This window comes from Pocillopora damicornis, chromosome 7, assembly GCF_964200805.1.
Source record: "Pocillopora damicornis chromosome 7, jaPocDami1.2, whole genome shotgun sequence".
Lineage (NCBI taxonomy): Eukaryota > Metazoa > Cnidaria > Anthozoa > Scleractinia > Pocilloporidae > Pocillopora > Pocillopora damicornis.
The window spans coordinates 16,652,170-16,673,076 of NC_142676.1; the positions used below are offsets into that span (position 1 = coordinate 16,652,170).

Here is a 20,907-nt window from a genome sequence, read left to right on the forward strand (position 1 = left end):
CCCCCCTCTCCCCTCCCCGAAGCGTCCACCAAGAAACCGTCAGCAATTACCTTTGCCAGCGGTTTTGCGTTTTGAGGTAAAACATACTGATCGACCCGATATCGACCCGTCGATTGACCTATGTGGAATACTCGGTTTTAAATGGAGTTTTTTTGTATTCTTCACTCAAAAGACTACCTGAGGAGAAGTAAATTCAAATGCTAAAAACCAAAATGCACTTAAAGCGGAGCCCTCTGCTTACCGCTAGAGGAATTTTCTTTCACATGGACCCGTGAGTCTCTTTTCGCTGATATCAGGTACTTTAGCTTTTTTTTGTTGCTAACGATGAAGACAGCCGGTGAGTGGGGCCTTCTGAGTTCTGATGGCACTCTGCACAAGCTATGTGAGCCAAATTTTTTTGTGGGAAGGGATGATCAGATGGATTTGACGCTGAAGGTGAGATTACTTTTCTTTCATCCGTGAAATAAAATCATACCTCATAAGTTGTCAGTTTTCAACTGCGTTGATTGAGAACGCTGGAAAACATCAGTCGTTTAATTTGCGCTGAATTGAAATCCATAGCATTTTTTTTTCGTATCTTGATATGCTATTTATTTGCAGTATTTCACCCATTATTCGCTGAAAACTGGGCGCAAATAATATTTTATGTTATTCTTGTCATACATTTTAATGTCTGAGCAAGTTCCTTGCTTTCAAAGATTTTGATTGATTAATGCTCTTTGAAGGTGTGAAAACTTGAGATGTTTTAAGCCCCTTGAGATTTAATTTAAAGATTGTTACTAATGCGGAACATTTCAGAAGTGGGTGTGAAAGAGGTTTTCCAGTTGAGAATCCAAGATATTAATTTGTGTTGTTCTACAGAAATGAGCTCGGTAACCCCCCATTTTGCATGTTCAGGGTTGTTGCTAAGCGCTGGCTGCTGGCTAAAAGTGCCAGCTGAGAAATTCGTGATTGCAGCTAGATTTTTGCTGGTGACAACTGGCAAACCATACTATTTGTGGTGTCTTCTTTCTATACCTGGCAGTCACCATCATGCAAACACGAAGCTTCGAAGCCTTACTGAGAAAGAATTGCAAAAGATTGGGAGCAAAATTTTGTTACCAGGTCTCTTATTAGGCCAGCTCTTTTCTATTCTTTAACTCCCAAGATCTGATTATTATTTCTCCTCTCTAACTGCTTCACATTTCCTTATAAAGTAGTTATGAGAATTTGTATTTCAATCAAGATAACTTCAACCTGATAAGTTTGAGTACTCTCATTACCAGTTTGCGGGACAATGTATGAATATTAGAGGGAGTTGACCCTTTACACCCTAACATCAACATGCATATTCTCTATACTGTTCTCTATACATTTCCTAATGTGCTGGCAAGGAGAATTTGTTCAGTTGATCATCACTTCCTTTATTCTCATGCCCCTAATGCTTGATTCAGGGATGGTATTGAAAGGAGAAATTAGATGCTAGTCACTCTCAGATATTATAGGGTAATAATGGCTTTAAAGTGGCAGACTACTTCCTTAGCTACAAAACTGCTTCTTATATTGCTCTGCAAAGTTTCATGAAAAATTTGAGAAAAGTTCAGTATGTATTTTGATGGATTCTGAATCTCATTAAATTATACTGCAAACATATGGTAAAGAAATTCAAATGGAATGTCAGTTGTTGTAATCAAAAGTAGATTATTCCATTATGCTGACTGAATTTCTCTTCCTTTCCTTAGTTATGATAATGATTATTCTATAACTTTAACTGAAGATGGTGGGTTTAGTTTTTACTGATCAAGTTTCAAAGATCTTTCTGACAGTGAAGAGGTTTCCATGGCATTCCTTTTCTTGCTTTAGATTCTGATTATATTTGTCTAATAATGTAATTTTTGTTGGTAACACCAAACATTTTTGTTTCAGTCAAGAAGTGTGGATAAACAGCATGCTGTGATCACAGTGAATACACAGAACAAAGAGTACAAGTTACATGACCTTGGAACTTTGAATGGTGTAAGTATATGAGGTCCTAAATGCTTCTTATTAATATTTGTTCCATTAAGTGGCCATTTTACCTTGAGTAAGCATCCACCCCTCACCCATAAATTATTTACCCTTCCAACCCAAGATCTCATTTAGTAATTCTCTTTACTGTGTGACATATAATTCTTAAGATGTTAGTTCAGGGAATTTGGTATTAGATCAATGAATAATCCCATAATTGCTATTTTTCTTTATTCTCCTCACTTGTCTGCTTGGTATTGTATGGATATTACAAGGATAACTTCTGTTTTAATGATTTTACATCAATTGCAAATAGTTAGCAATAAACAAAATGCCTTTCTACACAAAGAACAGTTACTGTAAAAGTTCCCTGCACTTGTTTTTCTTACAGACGTTTGTAAATGATTCAAGAGTAAAACAGCATCCAGTTGACTTGAAGCTAAGAGACAACATTCGTTTTGGATATGATATCCTTTACAACTACAATAGCAGTACAAATCACAATTAAACCTTGCCATACAATTACCTTTTGAAGGAAATTAAACCTCTGAATATTAACCATCCTTTAAATATACCCCAAAATTAATTGAAAAAAAAAAAAAGCCAGCCATTTTTCGCTTTATGAACTGACATAATGCCCAAGCAGTGTGGGAGATGCATATATCATCTTATTTTAGTAGTCTGGGCTTGGTAGTTAGACTCAAAATAGTTTTATAAATTTCCCCTGGTCATTGTATTCTGTTATTTGGTATGTGACTCCATTAGATTGGGTTTAGGATAGTGGGGTTACCAGCAAATAACTTGAATCCTACATTAATTCCTATATTATGATAGTCTTTGAAATGTTATTACTGTAGGAGAATTATCCAGGATCAGTTAAAATTCAGTTATAAGTCATTTCTTAATTCTCACCAGTTTCATGGTCAGACCTCATAAATCATACTTTGCATTTGGGTTCTAATTTGAAATTCCCAATTGGATGCAATGCTTTGGATGTATGTCATTAATCTGTAATAAATTACTACACAATATAATTTCTAATTATTGCCGCATTGTAAGTAGTGTAGTCACATCATCACTGATATTTGATTCACAATAGAGTGCAAATGTACTCTCTTGCTTTGTTTCTTTCCAAATTCCTTTTAAAAGGTGTTCTGACCACTATAAACCTTGCACATCAAGATTTTTCAGTTTGTTATTATTGATAGCAGTTTTTTTTCATACACTTGCATCCTCCTCTTAATACACAAGAAATGGTGTTTGAAAGTTGTTGAATGATGTCACAAATTTTTTTGGATTTCAGAAGTTTCAAAGTTGGTCAATTTGTGTTTCTTGTACAAATAATCCGTAGTTGCCATAACTGATTTAAAATTGTTTTTGGAACCATTAAAAAGTTCGTTTGTGTTTCATGAAAGTAAGCTAAAATTCTGTGCAGAAGAGATGATTTTGATATTTTAAGATTTATTTAACAAATGTGTACCTTACATTGTTTCATTAAAGAAGTGCTTCTTCTTAAAATAAAACCAAACTTCATTTGAAATTTGGTTTTTATTGAGCCGACAATATTCAAAGAAGAAGACCACTTTCCATAAAACCACAACTAAATGGTTTAGAAAAGGAAAAAAAGGAAATTTCTCCCTAGTAATTGAGCTTTTAAGAACCAGACTAATTTATTCATCTGATTCACATTTAATTTTATTCACAAAACTTTCTGTGGTTAAAGCTATACATTGAATAATTCATTAAAAATGAAACAAGATGATTGGCTGTGTATACCTGACCTGTATTACTCAGAAATTACTTCCAGTACATTAATATGCAAATTGCTGCCAGATCTGGTAGAATTTCGGTTGCTTTGTTGTGAAATTTTATTGCAAATTTTTTATTGAATTGCCATCTGCCTTTCTAGTCGGAAAGTTTCTCTGAAATGAAGGTTGAATTCACTGCACTATGCAGAGGTTTGAGGAAGAGAAGATTTATTTGGTGTGTTTTTCAGACACCATTTCCAGCACAACAGTAAATTATGGGGAACAAAATGTACCGTACATCTGTCCTTATTCATGTGCAGCAATATTCTGCCCCTGCTGTTATCCAGTTGTACAGCATCAGGTAAAATAAATTATCACTTAATACACACTGTAAATGTTCATCTGCCAACAAACTTAACTCAATTCCATCTTAGTGCAGAAGCACTGCCTGGCAAATTTTCTTGTCTCAGCAATCATGATTGAATGTTTTCTTCTATTGATTTTAAATCCAGGTTTTTCCTTAGTAATTGTAATGTTTTGGAACAGAGCTGCACAACTTTTGCTGAATGATAGACTATTTTAATTTTTGTTTTATTTTTTGAGGCTAAAATGCTTAAAGTGTTGATGTTTTGGTTCAAAACATTGAATATATCTTATGCAAATTTTTTGTTCCTGTCATATGTAAGTTAACACTTGGAGCTTAAAAGTGGTGTTAATATTCTGCATGTGATGATGAACACTTTTCTTTGTATGATTTCTGCTCAAAAGTTTGTATTGTTGAACAATATTTAGTCTCTTGACAACTGGACTTTTGAAATGTTTCTTGATCATACAGTGTATAGTTTTTATTTTGTGACCGAAGAAGAGTCTGTGGCCATTTATTTCTGTCAATTTTATGTTCCTAAGTGATTGAGAAACAAATTCTTTCTTTGTATTTTTTTTAATGTCTCTCCAGATAATGCAGATAATGACATTTGATATGTACAGCAGTAAATCAACTTGTGTGTAGCCGGATACAGCAGACACACTTAATCTTGTTGGTTGCTCCTCATTTATTAAATGTAAATAAACTGACACCAGAAATGACTGTATCATTTCCCCTTTCACTGCATTTTTCCTGATTTGAATTTCATGAGAATTTCAATCATTTCAGCATGAAAGCCTATATTCACTAAGAATACAGACTGAGAGGATAACTACAATATATTTAGTAGCTTAATTGTGGTTTAGCCACCTGTAGTGAATTGTGGGATTTGTTTACATAAGACAAGGGCTTGGCTACCCTAGCAGGTGTTATGGTAAGACATGCAGGTGTCACTGGTGTTCACAGTCAGAAAGAATCAAAGCTTCTATAGAGCAAGTCTGAACAAAGAATTAAATTATGTCTTGCCACTCTCTCTTTCATGGAACTAAATTCTGTTTTATTTTGGTCAAATTAAAGCCATATCTATCATTCTTGAGTATTTTTTTATGCTCTGATCTAGTCTTTATGCCCTGTTGGACCAATAGAGAAATGCTATGGGTCAGAAATGGGTAATTAGCATATGAAAGGCTTAAAGTAAAGCTATTGTTTGCTTAGAGGCCAAAAGTCTCATCTGAGAGCATGGTTTGGTGACATTTTAGGGTGGAAAAAAAGATTCTACCATAATATTAGGTTACTGCATGTATTACTTTGTGGTCAAAAGATTTTTTCCCACAAGTTTCTAATTTTGATCAGCAATTTCACGTGCAAAACATTGATGAAATTCAAATTTCCTGATTCATTTGTCTAAGACAAATTCTAATTCATTCAAAGATCAGCTGATATGTAAATTTGGTATAGATTTTGACATGTACTTTTTCTACCAATCTGTAGAAAAAATTATGTAATTTTTTTGCCTTTCAAAGATAGAGGAACATCAATACACATCCAGAAAATGTCTTGTTTATTTTGATTTGACTTCACTAAAATTTTCTTGCTTGATCACTGCCTTACAAATGGTATTAAATTATAATGAAGTAGCTACCAGCCTCCATTTGTAATGCTGTTTTTTACTGATCTCTACAAAGGGATTCAGTACTTTAAAATTGAATTCAGGATTTTTTTCTGAATGTACTTGGTTGCTTAGAGAGGAAAACTGATGTACTGAGTGATCTGGATGTGATGTTTTTGTTCTGTGTGAGAGTATCATGCCAAGAGAAGATTCTTTATGGACCTAAATGGATCTCAATTGAGGAGACAAGCACACTCTGTGATGTTTTACGTTGTGCTACAGGAGATAAATATGTTTCAAGGAAACTCAAAGTTGTGGTGGCCAGTGAGAAGTCTTTGAGGGATCTTTCTTTTGTGAAGCTGGGTCTTCCAGTGGTGATTTTGGATAAAAATGACAAGAAGATTGTAAGCTTTCTGTTGAAACCTGAAGGAGTTGCTGGTGTGGTAAGCGATGAACCCTATCTTGTGTTGGTTTCACAGGCACAGAGCTAGGTGATCTGATAAGTCTTTAGTGGTATAAATTGTAGGCTTTTTTTCCAGTGATATGAAAATTAGAGATTCACTTTAGATGTGATCCGTATGTTCAGATGCTATTATGATAATAGAATTTTAATCCTTGTGCAAGCCGAATAATTTTTCACAGTTGACAGAAGATGTAAATTTTCTTGTTTAGATGTGAAGTCATGTTGTGGAAGATTGAGTTTTCAGCTTTTGTAGCTAGCTGCTTGACAATTTGTCATGCTGTTTCCTAGTAACTCAAGTGTCAGAGTGTATTAATGCATTTACTCAAAGTACATTTGTGTGGATTGCCAATGCAGTTAAAGGTCATGCTATGTTCTCAAGATGAAAGAAAAAAACAACAGGATGTGAAATTGTTAAATCATATTTCAGTATATAACTTCAAAGGCAAAGGTTGAAAAGCTTCATGGAGCAGGATTACCATTAAATACAGTGATATATTGGCCAAGATTTTAAATTGAATGTAAACAAATTTATGTCCAAGAGTTGTCTGGGCCGGGATAAATGTCTTTAGACCAGCATGTAATCCATTTGCTATCAAATTATTCAGTTTTTTAAATTTTCCTATTTTCCCCTTCCATGAATTCAAAAAGACTTTGTAATTAGTTGTTTTATTTTTAGCTTCTGAGAAATATATAATATCTTTGATACATTTAAGTTAAAAAAAATTTTACACAACACTTTTGTGAACTCAGAAAGAAAAGTCTTCTATTGCAGATTGTTTAAAAAATGTCCAATAAAAAAATTGGTGAATTCAGTTTTTTGTATGATATGAATTAACAAACCGAGTGCCTGTGTTATCTGTCTCAGCTTTCTGTTTAGGCAGATAACTCAGATCTCGGCATCAATAACTCATGATGTCATGCCCAACCTTATTCAGTAATTGCTTATTACAGTGTCATGGTCCTCATGTCTCATAATTTGTGTTCATTGGAGTCCTGTCACTAAAATCCAAATTATTATTTATCTGTTGAGCAGAATTTATATTGTGGTTGCCTTTGAAATTATCCTAAAATATTTTCCTTAACCATGTACACACTCAAATACCTTTCGTGTGGAGCCACTTCCTTACAGAAATGGGCACTCAGTTCTCAGTGATGACAAACATTATGAGAGACAGCGCCTTGACGAAAATGAACATTCAATGGAAATGGTATGGGAGGTGGAATAAAGCTCTGATTTATTAAAAATAAATCTCTAATGGCATGGTCCACCTTTTTTCTTTCTTTCAATATGACCAGTTGGGCTGGCCATTGAAATTAATTGAAATGTGTTTCTTTTTTTTTCAGCCCCCTTCTGAGAGGAAACTCTCTATCCAATCAGCTGCTCAGCAAACTAATTCAGATGAGGATGGTTGTCGTTCTGGAACCCCAGACCAAGATGTTCTTGTGTACCATGTAAGTTAAAATTGTATTGATTTATTTTATTGATTAATTCTGTTTACCTTATGATAATAATTATGGTTAGAAACTCTTGGAATATTATAGGACGGGGTGCTCAAAAATGGGATGAATTGGAGGGTATAGGGTAATGATGTAGGGTTTTACATGCCGACAACTAGACAAACAAACATGTTTGGTGTTCTGGGGTATAGGTAAGAGTGTTTCCCTTTCTGGCAAACTACTCCTCGTTTACTTTTGTACTTGGCAAAGCCCAAGATTGTTTTACCCTTGTTTTTCTGCAATGGTGATGGATGGCTGTCTTTTATTTGTGGTTGCGGAGTTTCTATTGTGCCCCGTCAATTACTTAATTGTTATTTCATGATATGTTAGCACTTCTATTGTTAGTGATACTCGCTTTGCATAGAAAATGCTAGCTGACTTATCAGCAATCCTAAAAGGTGATAATTATTGGTAGGTCTGATTTCTTTTTCTAAGCCCTGCAAATTGGTGGTTGATTTGGGAAAATTAACAATTACACACCATCTCTGTATAAACAGTTGACTATCAATCTCATAGCAGATGTTCTCTTAATTTTTGTTGCTGTAACAGTTTTCTTTTTTTCTTCAGGGTGTTCCTTCGCCTCACTCGCCCCACTCTCCTCACTCTCAATACCACCCTCCCTACCCCCACTATCCTTACATGACGCCAATGTATCACCACCCACCCCCTGTGATGTGTCATTGCCCGTCATGCGCTGGACATAGGTCACCAGTCCACTCCCCCCATGGTGGTGCCCCTATGGGAAGGTTTGTTCATCATCAGATGGGGTCACATACAAACTGGGCCCACGGGCCGGCAGCAGTAACAGGATTTCAAGTCAGGTCAGTTTTGAAAACATAGCAAGCTATTTTAGGGAAAAGCCACTAGGACATCTTTCTCTATTTCCTTTCCGAGCTTAAAACTAACCATTTTTCCTAATCTATATACAAAATATGATGCTATCGACATTGCTGATCCTAGCAGTATACAGGACGCGTGTCATATATGAACTTCGTAATGGGTCTTACTCACCATGGAGTCTCTATGGCTCAGTGGTAGAGCATCAGAGCACGGAATCCGAAGGTCTGAAGTTCGATTCCTCATGCGAACTCAGAATTTTTTCTTTGTACCACGCTTGTGACAAGATGAGAAACATCTTTCTCAAGCCATTAGAATATTTGCCTTGCTTCAGGTTAAGGGCTTTTTTAATATAAGCTGTATCTGAGAGAGGGGATATCAGGCCTCTAAGCCCAGCGTTCTTAATTGCGACCCTTATTTGTCGCGATGGCGGGTAGAAACAAACTCCGGCAACTTAATTCGCAGCGAAAGTCGTGAATGTGGCCATCTGTGTACAACGGTCATATAGCGAGCTGTATGGGTTTTTTATAATTTTTTTTTTTTTTTTACGAAAGGTATCCCTTTATATCCTAGTGTCCGCTCCATATTCTCCACCCAGTTCCTATATATTTCCCTCGGTAATGACAAGGAGAATTCCTTTAACAACCAAAGCCTCTTAAGTTGGCGATCATTTCCTTTATTATCATGATCTTAATAAATGATACAGAAGTATTACTGTAAGGAGAAATTAGATGCTGGTCGCTCTTGGTTTTAATTGGGTTTAAATCCAAGACTGTTATGATGCTCCTTCGTTCTCTTATTTAAAAAATGCTACTGGTTGTCCGAAAATTCAGCCTCAATTATTTGCATGAACTTTTTGTTTTTGTCCGACGACCAGGTTTTCATAACCGACAACACTTTTATGATTTTAGGTCGCAAGATGGCGACTTTGAAAGAGTTATGCTCGAAGGCCTGCGTAGAGAAGTGAATTATTTTCTTAGGATACACTTCCTGGAAATGCGTTACTAGTCGGAACAGCTTGCTACTTACTTAGCCTACGCTACCCTCCCCCCTCCTCCCTTCCGTTTCACCTTGGGGGGGGGGGTGGGTATGGCCACACGCAGGCTACTACTTATTATCCGCAGGTCATATGTTATGTGATTCACATATTTTTTAAAGTTCTAACTGTACACTTAATATGACTTTCTGCACATGTACTTAGTTTTGTTAATTTAATTGTGAGAGAAGAAATTGATTCTTGTAGCCCTACGTAGCTGCATTAATTGCTTTGTTTATTAATTTTTTTTATATTGTTTATGATAGTAATGAAAATGCGTTTTTTTTTCTTGTCAGACCGAGAATACAAAGGCCCTTATCTGGTGAGTAGACAATTGTTTTGATTTCTTTTTCTGGCTGTGATCATCATTGACGACATTGGATTCAATATCTGTAGCTGCGAGAATCTGTAATAATCGTGTGCTGATAACAAATGGCCCGATTTCAGGTTCCCTATTACTACACTGTAGATTTTTTTGTAATGAATTTTGTATAATAGAAAATCAGGTTGTTCCATTTTTCATCTATTTCTGCGTTTGTAATCTTAGCCGGGGATGTGTTAGCCTGCGGACAGGCCTCATTGTTAGTGTTTCTGGCGCGAGCCTTTCTTCGCATGCTAGAAAGATTGAGGCATTGAGGTCTGGCGCTAATAATTATTGGCGCCAGACCTCTTGCCGGCTAATGCTTCAAACTTGAAGGAGCTCTCTCCTCACTATTTTCCCTTTTGTTACACAGTCCCTGCTGAGAAACATGACATGTTAGTGAAGGGCAGTCCCTTGTATGGACAGCCTCCGTGGTGGGGCTGGGGCTCATCAGACGACGAGATCTACAATTATCCAAACACTGCCACAATTCTGGAGAGCGGCGACGATCAACAGCCTCTTGCTCTGAGAAAGAAGAAACTCTCTAAGAAAGACGCGCTGGAAATGGCGCAGAGGAGGCACAGCATTGGGACCGTATCGGTGTTGTCTGAGTCCAGAGCACGGATTGTCACAACAAGGACTTCTAAAAACCCCGAGCTGGACAAGGCGATGAAGCAACGAGAGGAATTTGTTGTCTTTCAGAAGAGGTCTTCTCTACCAGGGCCGGGTCATAACGAGCAGTTATCTCCCGTGTTTGAAAATTCTACCAGTAGAGACTGGCAATTACCAAATGCGCTTCACGAGCCGGGAGAGCTTGATTCGACGTCTTCGGTGGAGAATTCTTCGGGTGACGGAAGCGAAGTGCACCCTAGACTCGGGTCTTCTTACGAAGTTCCTTACATACCGGACTATGATGAACTTCCTGAAAGGCCTGTAAGTCTGAAAAGCGATAAAGGTAAAATAGCATCCCAGGATGCTTCACGGAAGGGTTCATCAGAGAAGCAAGAGAGAATTGCGAGGAAAAAACCTACCAGTAAAGTTAAAAAGAAAATTGTTTCCACTGATGTCCCGGCAAAGAACGGAAAAGCATTGTCAGGTAAATTGGTGTTTCTATGTTTGTATAGATTCTCTTCCTTTTCGTTTTTTCCAGAGAGTTTAGGAAGGTGAGGAAGGGCGAGGGTTGCTAAGAAGGCGGGTGTGGCTGGGCGTGTTTATTTATCTTCATTGCCTTGCAATAAAGAACGGGAGGTGGGAGAGGAAAAAGGGTTGAGTGGGAGATTCTCACACCTTCCCCCACTTCCCTCCTAAGAACCAGGAGAGGTTTTCACAACGTTTTCGACTCTTCTCTTAAATTGGGGAAAAATTAATCCTCTCAGAAAGAAAGTACACTCTCTAAACAGGAGATACGCCTTCAGAAAATTTTAACTGAATACATCTCATATCATCGCGCAAAGACCAGATATGAAGCTATTGCATTTTCGTACTTACAGACGTTTGGATGATAGTGGCTATAACCTAACACCCAAATCAGGTATCATGCTGAATTCCATATTTTTCACGCATGAAAACATTTCTTCCCTCTCTTAGAACTGACATATTATTCCATGTTAGAACTTCTTGCTTTTCTCACTTATGCCGTTCTGCGATAAAAAATGAAAATTTATTTCAACTTTTTGGAATTAACGTTTTGATTTCTTACAATGTCATCCCTGATTCAAACATAAAGGTCAAGTGAATATGGGAATATATCTTCTTGTCAGCACCTTAGGAGGAAATATCTAGAGAACATTAAGGAGAATATGCACACTGATTTAAAGGTGGAACAGAGTTAACTTCAGAATAAGAACTTTTCAGTGTACCCTTAAACAGAAGTACACTTCTAAAGGGGTGAGGGTTGTACAGAAAGAGGAAGAGGGAGAAGAGGTTTAAAGATTGATTGTGGATGGGTAATAATTACTTTTTCTGTTCTGTACAGGCTCCAGAAAACATTCAAGTGATACCAGTGAGTCTGAGTACGAGCCGACCTCACACCCTTCACGTCGATCGGGATTAGCAGCTGTCGCTTCCCCTTCCTCCATTGGTGTGTTTGGTCTGACGGAGGTGACTCTCGGTGAATCCGATAGACAAGAGGTTAGTTCGTTGCTAGCTTGAGAGCAAACTCTCATTAGAGTTCAGGCACGACCGGCATATCCTGCGAGAATTGAGTCGGGGAACGAAGCTAGAGCTCTAAGAGAGGTCTCATTTCCATGCCAGACCCCTCGCAAACCCCTCGCAGCTCGCATCGCCACTGCCATGAAGCATGCGGGCTTCGCCGTTAGTGTGGCAGCGCCAATGAACAGGATTACAGCGCGCATTTTGCGTGACAGCGGTCGTTCTTATGTTCTCTTGAAATTATGCGCGGCTGGCCAAATTGTATCACCTGCGCATGCTTGACGTTTGACCGCTGTGTTGCCTGCAGACTAGTTCGACCCAGGGCTGAGAAGCTCCACGACTTGTCATGAAGTTTATATATCTTTTTCTCTTTTTTTAACCACAGTATTGTGCAGAAGTAAAGAGAACGAAATTTGATAATTGAAAGTCAACGGTTCTCTTTCTTCTGTCGTGCTGTTTATATATTTTTTTCTTATTATTTTCACCCTAACTGCTCGACTTCTTAAGGAGATTTTGTCCTTATTAAAATTGATGTTTTTTCCGGCGTAAAACGAAAATATAATTGTGGCCTTGGACGTATGACTCTCCAAATATTTCTCACCACTATCCTGGACATTCTGTGGTCAATTATTGTACAGATAATAATGATTTTGTTAATGGTGTAAGTTGAATATAATTCTGTTTAAACTTGATAGGCACTATCGCCAGCCCCCCTTCCAAGTTGGGTAAAACAGTGGACGAATTCTACAAACGATCGTGGTAAGTTATGTTAAAGTTTATCATTTTTCGGAAAAAAAAATTGTTGGACGAATTACACTCTTAAATGAAGTGACACACTGAAATAACATCTTCATCGCTTCAATTTTCCCATTCATCCTTGCTATTGTATAACTGCCTGTATGTTTGGTTCTCAGGGGAAATAACGCATACAGAGCTATTACAAGTGTTATAATAGAGTATTTGAATAGAAGGATGATCATCATTACACGGCTTTATTGAACTGTCACACAAGAAAGCTTTTGCTGGCTATAGAACTGAAACCCAATGTGCTCTCGCGGTTATTATCGTATCAATAACTTTTGGTTTGTAGTTAATGATCTACTAATGTTGATTAAGCTTTCTTGAACATGTCGCTTGTCACAAAGAGTGTCATTGTTTTCGCAGAGAACGCTTCAGTTTATCCAGTTGAGGTCATCGATTCATCTAGTACGGCTGAAGAGTCTGCGGGAAGCAGTGCCATGTCTTCTTCGAGTCACATTCCAGTTCCTATAGAATCTGAAAACTCCGGTGAGTGTAAATATTCTATCTGCAAACACAATAGATTCGTAACGTGTTGCTTGTTTAGTGAATCTATGCATCGGGGACCCTTTTTTCCAGGAATTGTAAACTTTATGCATAGGTTTGCCGCAGAGGTATTAATTATAAATCCCTAAGTTTGTTTTTCACATGATCAAGTTGGAGGATTATTACTTGTCTGCTAAACTAAAGCTATTGTAACGTACATGTGTAGATTAGTTCGGTGCGTTCTTGATCAAGTAATAATTTTAATATTCCTGTTGTCTTGTCTTCTCCGCTTTGTGTTCATTTATTTGATTTCAAAAATTCGTTCCTCGCTAATTTTGTTTCCGTCAGAAAAACGCAAGGATTGAGTTTTTTTTTCTTTTGCTGTGGTCGAATGAATGATTTAAGACGCCAATGGCTCGCTCTTGAAATGTGTAGAAGATGTTCGGTGGAAGAGTACAAAGATTGAAGTTATTTTTAATACCTCTCCCCGGGAGATGATTGGCGTTGTTCTTTCTTTTTTTTTTCTTTTCCTTTTTTTTTTTTTAAAAAAAAAAGATATTGAAATGGTGAAATACTGTGTGAGGAAAATAGATGCTTGTGGTCAGTTTTGTTATTCCAACGAAACAGCGCTGCACTGTCTGTCGAAAGCGTCGAAATAATTAAGTTGTTTTCACTCCAAGAAGGGTCTCATGATAAAATTATGTTAGTGATGAAAAAAGGCTCTTCTGAGCCTGTTCTGACGAGCTTCGTTGGTCACGCAACGCTTTAGTCCAAAGATGTATTCCGTAAAGAATGATTCAATTTGTGTTTTTCTTTATTTTCATTTTATTATTACTTTTTTTTTTTACAAATTTAAACCGAAAGAGCTATCCTCTGTCAATTAAATTTTAGAAACAGACTGCATTTGAGAAAGAATTCATGGCTAGAGGATCGAAGAATGTTATGTCACGCTATAGAAGGAGGGAGGGGGGGGGGGGGAAGGAGTAGGAGTAAGAGTTCTACCCACCACTTGTACCCAAGGATTTGCAACATCACGCATGCATATATATAGCATATGATTAATGGAAAAGTTCAGCTACCTAATGAAATAAAGATACATGTTTTTTTTTGTATATTGTCACTGGCGCGGGGACATAGAGAAAATCTGAGTAACCGTGAGAAATCAAACCTCAGACCTTCGGATTTGTTTGCTTTCATGCTCTACCACGGAGCTAGGCTGTTACCCAGTAATAGCTTTGCTCTCCGTAGAGTCCTCTGTAGCTCAGTGGTCGAGCATCGAAGCACGGCACTTCGAAGGTTTTGGGTTTATTTCCTCATGGGCATTCAGATTTATTCTTTGATCCACGACTATACGAGTATCCGAAGAAAAACGAAACAAAACAACGAATGCCTTTTTTAAATAGTTATGGGGGGATGTATGTCTTAATTGATTCACTCACATCTTTTAGCTCCATGTTTTACAGAAGACAAGTCCAAACCCATCAAGAGCATTTCGTCATCGAGTCTAAGCAGACCAAGGTCGGCAACATCGAGAACGGCATCGGTAAGGACATTAACAGATCAACGATAAATTCCTGTTCGTGACAATTTTTACATAATGCTCCATCTATTATGTGAGATACTCCTGACATAAAATTGTTCCAGTACTAGGGAAATACAAATAAACTGCTTTCTCAGATTCTAACATTCCGGATTTTCTAATTTTTCTCGCATAATCATTTTGCACATTATCAGAGATTAAGAAGAGCCTGTCGTCAAGATATTGGATGCAACACTCTCCCAATGAACTTTTGCAAACAAAACAGCAAAAAAATCTCCTAAAACGGACTCCTTCCCTCCCTTCCCCCAACAGTAAAAATAGTCAAAATAGTCAGGTCACATGCTCATCATACTATGACTTCATGTGCTTCCTACTCATTGAAAAAATCCCCACCCTTCCCCTCCCTAGACCTTATGCTTTTCAAAACATCAAGCTCTGTTACATGATGTATCTTATCTTGCATACCCTCGTGAAAGTTCCTCCATGGTGAAAATAATTTTTTTCTCAACCTCGGCATTAGGTCGGTTGTTACGCCTCAATTTGTTTGTTTGTTTGTTTGTTTTTTTTCTTTACGACGGTTTTTCGCTTAAACCGTTCGCCATTACATGATTATTTGTCCGTTGAGAACTAGAGCGAGAGAGGAAGTGACGCCATTTATTCAACAGTTTGAAATTTGAATTAGGTAGAACGGCAACTAATTTCTGACAACTTACTTCTGACATTTGTTCTGACGAAGGGCTGAGGCTCCAAACGTCAGCTTTAGAAATTCTATACGGTGGCTAATTTACATTATCAATTCGGGTGATAAAACCAAATTATCTGGTAACTTCAGGAAGCACGAATGCTACAGCAAAAATTCACTGGGTGCATGGAAAGGAGAAAAAGTCCATTTTTTAAGTAAGCAATTTTTAAAGGAAATCAAAAAGCGCTGAGGAACCAATAGCAAACCATTTTAATATGACTATCTCTTTTAATCTTTGCAGCCTGGTGTATTACGAAGCCAAAGCATGTCTGCTGCTAATATGTCCTCCTCTCCGAAGTCTGCGTCCTCCCCGAGAGTGGCGCGGAGCAAGACCATGTCTGCTGTCGTGCGGCGGTCGTACCCGACTACTGCCAACGAATTAGAGAAGAAACCAGTTGACAACGCTAGGGGAAGGGCTGTGATAAGCAGTACTTCAGATGATAGCGATGTGGAATCAAGTGACGCTTCCCAGACGAGACAGACTAAAGAATCGCGAAGGAAGAGCGACGAGTCCGATAAGAAGGGAGTTCAACTTATTCCTGAAAAGGAGGGGAAGCGACCGCTGTCGGCCCCCCGCCCCAACAAGACAGCTATGTTGAGAGCGTACAACAGCCGAGAAGCTGTGAAGAACAGTGGGGTTAAGAGCAAGACTGCAGTATCGGCGAAAGCGAGGACTGCTAAGAGCTCATCGCCGAACAATGGAAATTCAAGTGAATCTTCGCCGTCTGCGAGAGTGTGGAGTCCAAGTGTGAAAAGATCAACAAAGTCCTCTTCGGGCGATAGTATCCGTGAGGAAGAGGAGAATGGTACCAATTGTAGCTCGCCAGCAAGCGATGACGTCACACAGGAGGCGATAGACCAGGTTTTTTCTTCAGGCTCAGTCCAGCAACTTCCAGAGTCGCTTATAATGAAGCGGGATGATAATGTTAACAAGACTTTTGTGCTCGGTAAGGGGTTGCTCAATTAATTCATGACACTCGCGTTTTGAAATCGGCTTATCTTAACTTTTTTCTTTTTAACGCTGTTAACTTATTGGCCAGAAATATACCTTGATGTTGCCTTTCGAAATTGCGTTTCCCATTTTGCACTCCTTCGAAAATCACATCATCGAGAAGCTGTGCTAGGCAACTGGTGTAAAAGTTATTACAAGTTATTAATTAGACACGGGGACGAATGAACCATTTCTCACCAATTTTTCATTCTAGTACTACGCCTATTAATATAAAGTCTGTCCAGAGCTAAAGAAGGCTACAGATCACTAGGCCAACTAATAAGCAATATTGTTCTATGGAAACCTGCGTGTTTCTGTAATTTTTCTTTAGCAATTCAGCCCAGTTGTTTGTTTGTAGTTACAGAGCAACCATTCTTACCAGTGTCGATTATGCAAATTGAGCGATGAATTCTCGCTTAATTTTGAGTCACTGTCATATTTGCTTAATTTGGTTGCAAACTTTAATTGGCGCAATTTGAGCTGAAACCTCCCTTCATTTCCTTTAATTTCAATCTCTACGAGAGGTTCTGCCAGTTGTTCAATTATTTTTTCACCAAACTTTGGTTTTTTCATAATCAGATGACGGTAATGAGGACAATTCTGTTTCATCTCCCGAAGACACGTCCATACAAGCATGGGTCGGCGAAGCAGCCAGTGGTGAAAACGTTCTTGAGTGTAATGGCGTCGTCACGAAAAACACTGCACCGATGTCTCCGTCTCGTGAAGAACCAACGGAGATAAAACTTGAAACAACCAACACTAAAGGAATCAGCTTGCGTAGTAAGCTTATACCATTTGCACCCTTCTTGGAAAACCAGTCATATACGCCCCCCGTGTCTGATCTTCCCTTTGAACCTCCCAGTGACTCAGCCGACGACACATCCGGGAGGTCTCGTTGTTCTACAGCAGAGAGTAGGCCTATTTCGCCGGAGTCAGCGGTTTCGACCGCACCTGCTGCCTCCCCCTCGCCACCTTTGACTCCGAACTCTGCAGCAAAGAAAACATTTGATTTTAAGGGGGGAGCAACATCTTCGCAAAGCAGGAGGCAGTGGGGTGTCACTGATAAGGTAAGGCCTCGTTCGTCCGACTCTTGTTGACTTGCGTAGGGTCTCCTAACACCCGGTATCTGGGCTATTTCGAAAACATTTTTTGCCTTTATTTTCCTTATCAGCTTACTTCTCAGTTTCTTAGCGAAGATTTAAACCCGATTGCTGTCCATATAGACGGCAAAATTTCTCTCAGCTAACGAGATAAACAATGCGTAACCTTTGAGGTTCCGTCAAGGTTTTCTAAACCGATTACCAAGATTTCAGTAACCGTTCCAACCCGCCTTCTCATGTAAACAAACTCTAATTGATTCTGCAAACTAAAACAGCTCAGCTCATATTAAGAAGTTCCCCAGCTGAGCCCAGTTTTGCTTTCTGCATGATTTCAATTTGGTACAATGTAAAATTAATGAAAATAACCGGTATAACAAATTGGATTAAGCTGTGGTACTAATTGTTTAGGGCATTTTTGCCTTTCTTACCCCTGAGCTTGCTATTTTTCCTTTGAATCTCATGAAGAGAGACACAATCTTCGCTAACTTAACTGTTTAAGAAATATGGACGATTTTATTCAAAAACACTTTCTATCATTGTGTTTCAGCCTGTTGAGGATCTGATGTTGTCCTCAATCCACGCATTCTCCGTAGAGTTACGGCTAGCTTCGGAGTCCGTGCTGGGCAAAGTGAAGTACGTAAAATATTTGTCTTCATCGGTCAGAAAAAATCATCTCTGTGTTTCTAAAACACGCGAACTTAAAGCACCGACATTACGATAATTTAATTTTATATTTAACTTTGAATATAATAAGACCCTGAAGTATTTTTTTCTCGGATGGGAAAACAAGAAGGCACTTAGTAAAAGATGGCAGATGTAAGAACAGACTGCAAATGACGATTTCGAGAAATCAAGGTTACAGCCTTGGAGTAAAATAGCACACGAAACGAATGCTAACTGAATGGTCGCGTTTCAGAACTCTGTACGATGGAAGCGAGGAGCTAAACGGCGCTGCAAGGTCAAGGACGGATTCTGACGCAAAACAGGAATCCAAGAGTGCCATTCCAGATTGGAAGAGCTCTCACGCGGTAAGTGAATAATTAAGGCAAGGAAACTGAGTGTAGCACATCATAGCGTGGCTTGATGGTAGTGTTTCGCTTGCAATAATAGGGAACTAACGCTGTGAATACGACAACGCCGAGGAAAACATTAAATGAAATCACATTATTTTGTTCAGAGTTTCGCGGGTGTTTCAGTGCCAGAGCCGTTTTTAAAGGCTTCAGACCTCTTCGTCGGGATAACATATGGAGGTGTCGTCGAACTCTACTTACAAACACAATTGCAGCTCAACAGCAAACCAAACCGAACTGGTTTTCGAACGAAACAAAATTGGATTTCACGTTGCTGTTAAGCAGAGGACAACAAGGAAATCTACATTTTATCTTGATGTACTGCTTCTCCATCTCTTTTGTTTCCTCTGTAGCGTAATTTTACGGCACTTACTTGTTTTGGAGTTGTTAAGAAAGTTTCTTTTTTGTTTATTTTTGTTTTTTCTAACAGGAGATAGCTGGGATATTTCGAAACTTGCGAAAGGTTGAGCTTCGCCTTCGCAGTAAGTATGATTTGCTATCTTTTTGTCGGCCTAAACAAAGACAAATCTACTATTTTTGTTCGGGCTGGTGTAACGTGTGCATTTTACTTGTTTCCACCGGATCCTTTTCATAGCATAGCGACAAAATCCTTCTGAGTCTTGGCTACGCCATTTCATTAATTATCCCTCAAGGCATATGCAGTGAGTAAGATTACTATCTCTATTTTTATCACCACTACAATTCCAATCTTGCTAATCATGTCTCTTTTTCAATGTTCAGCGATGGAGCAGGCCTTATCCATCATGTGTGTCGCAGCTCAACGGGACCCTAATCAGGTGAGTGCATCAATCGTTAAAACACAGACATGTAACACTTATCGCTCCTGTTCTGAGTTCCAAAGCTGATGACAAAATTCCCATCTCCTGACTTGCCGTTGGCGTCTGAATGACGCCTAAATTGAGCTCATTTATCTTTGTTTCTAACGAACGATGCTTCTCATTTCAATATCAAACAGAAGCGCCTTTTATTAATCAGTGCACCTTTGTTTCTAGTCTTTCCAAGAGAGGAAGATTTCAATGGTGGAAACGTCTAGCCTGGGTAAGGAAAACTTATATGTTGGAAACCTTTGAGAAAACTTGGAATTCATCTCGTGTCACCGTTGTCGACGATTTTATCCTCTGGTGCATCATTTCATTGTTGGTTTTTGTCTTTTGAGCTCAAAAGATGTTTTCCCTTTGTTTTCTTGGTTAGCCTCAGGCCAAAAATGGAGAGAGTTTAAAATCAAGGCTCGCCGGAATTCTTGGGCAGTGGAACACAGAAGCCAGTTCCCAGTTCCACCGGCGGAATCTGACGAGGAGGACGAGGACACTTCGTGACTGGGTCATGAGATAAAATACTGGGAAATGAAGTAGAGCACTCGATCCCGCCTGGAAAAAAAAGGAGTTGAAAGTTTGTGAATGTTCGGGCTACGCCATTGTCAGTCTGTTGTTGATATTATGGAGGATTGCGGTTGGCAACGAAATTGTTTTGAATTAGTAAGTTCACTTTTCTGAGGAAGGAAAAGAAGGAATTGCACCATTGATGTGTGGTAGAATTTTGACTGTGAATTTTTTTTTTTTTTTTTTTTTTCATGAAAGATTCCGGAGAAAAGAATTTGTACATTTGCTTTTTATGAAGAAGCCAATTTTGTTCATTTTTGTGTTGAATATAGGAATCTTCGTGAAATTGCCATCTTAATGATGAAGCCAAATGAGCCGTAAATGTAAACGTATGGGAGAGCATTGTAAAAATTTCAATTGCTATTTAATGCACACAGATTATGGATGTAAAAAAATAAGATTATAAGCGGAATAAAGATAACGAACAGGAAAGTGAAACTCAGGAGAATTTCTTAGTACGTGACATCTGTTCGCCTGCTAATGAACACGGAATGGCACGTGCGTTTGCAAACAATATTAATCCCCTAATTTACCTAATTATTTATCTATTTTCGGCAGTCGTAGACCTTCCACGCCACGTTCTGAGAGTTCTACCCCTCTTTCTCGAATCTTTCTCGAATTCTTTCTCCAATCTAACAGCGAAGTTAGCTCTACAGAAATAATTGTTCGACCATTGTGCGCGAGAACTCAGTAGGCGCAAGAATTCACTGTTAAATTGAAATACTCAA

General features: G+C 38.5%; 1 protein-coding gene across 12 annotated transcripts; it reads left to right on the forward strand.

The window, feature by feature from the left end:
• Positions 1-60: 60 nt before the first annotated feature.
• Positions 61-20,617, forward strand: LOC113685377 (uncharacterized). 12 transcript variants are annotated; one of them, XM_027202882.2, is made up of 20 exons: positions 61-435; positions 1,906-1,995; positions 2,378-2,453; positions 7,263-7,387; positions 7,515-7,622; positions 8,235-8,488; positions 9,837-9,862; positions 10,275-10,997; positions 11,877-12,031; positions 12,748-12,811; positions 13,217-13,339; positions 14,785-14,879; positions 15,860-16,565; positions 17,189-17,676; positions 18,257-18,342; positions 18,626-18,737; positions 19,210-19,261; positions 19,521-19,576; positions 19,793-19,838; positions 19,992-20,617. In XM_027202882.2, the coding sequence occupies exons 1-20, from the start codon at positions 325-327 to the stop codon at positions 20,114-20,116; spliced, it is 3,621 nt and encodes a 1,206-aa protein (XP_027058683.2). In that variant the 5' UTR covers positions 61-324; the 3' UTR covers positions 20,117-20,617. The 12 variants fall into 12 exon arrangements, with proteins under 12 accessions (XP_027058683.2, XP_089068186.1, XP_027058684.2 ...); XM_089212060.1 differs by having other exon boundaries at positions 17,228-17,676; XM_027202883.2 differs by having other exon boundaries at positions 14,800-14,879.
• Positions 20,618-20,907: the final 290 nt, after the last annotated feature.

What these genes read in the sequence shown, in the direction of transcription:
- LOC113685377 (XM_027202882.2), top strand. Translation starts at nt 325, where the DNA reads ATGAAGACAGCCGGTGAGTGGGGCCTTCTGAGTTCTGATGGCACTCTG. An exon ending in CAATGGAAATGGTATGGGAG is followed by an intron (nt 7,388 to 7,514) that starts GTGGAATAAAGC and finishes TTTTTTTTTCAG; the next exon opens with CCCCCTTCTGAGAGGAAACT. An exon ending in GTAACAGGATTTCAAGTCAG is followed by an intron (nt 8,489 to 9,836) that starts GTCAGTTTTGAA and finishes TTTTCTTGTCAG; the next exon opens with ACCGAGAATACAAAGGCCCT.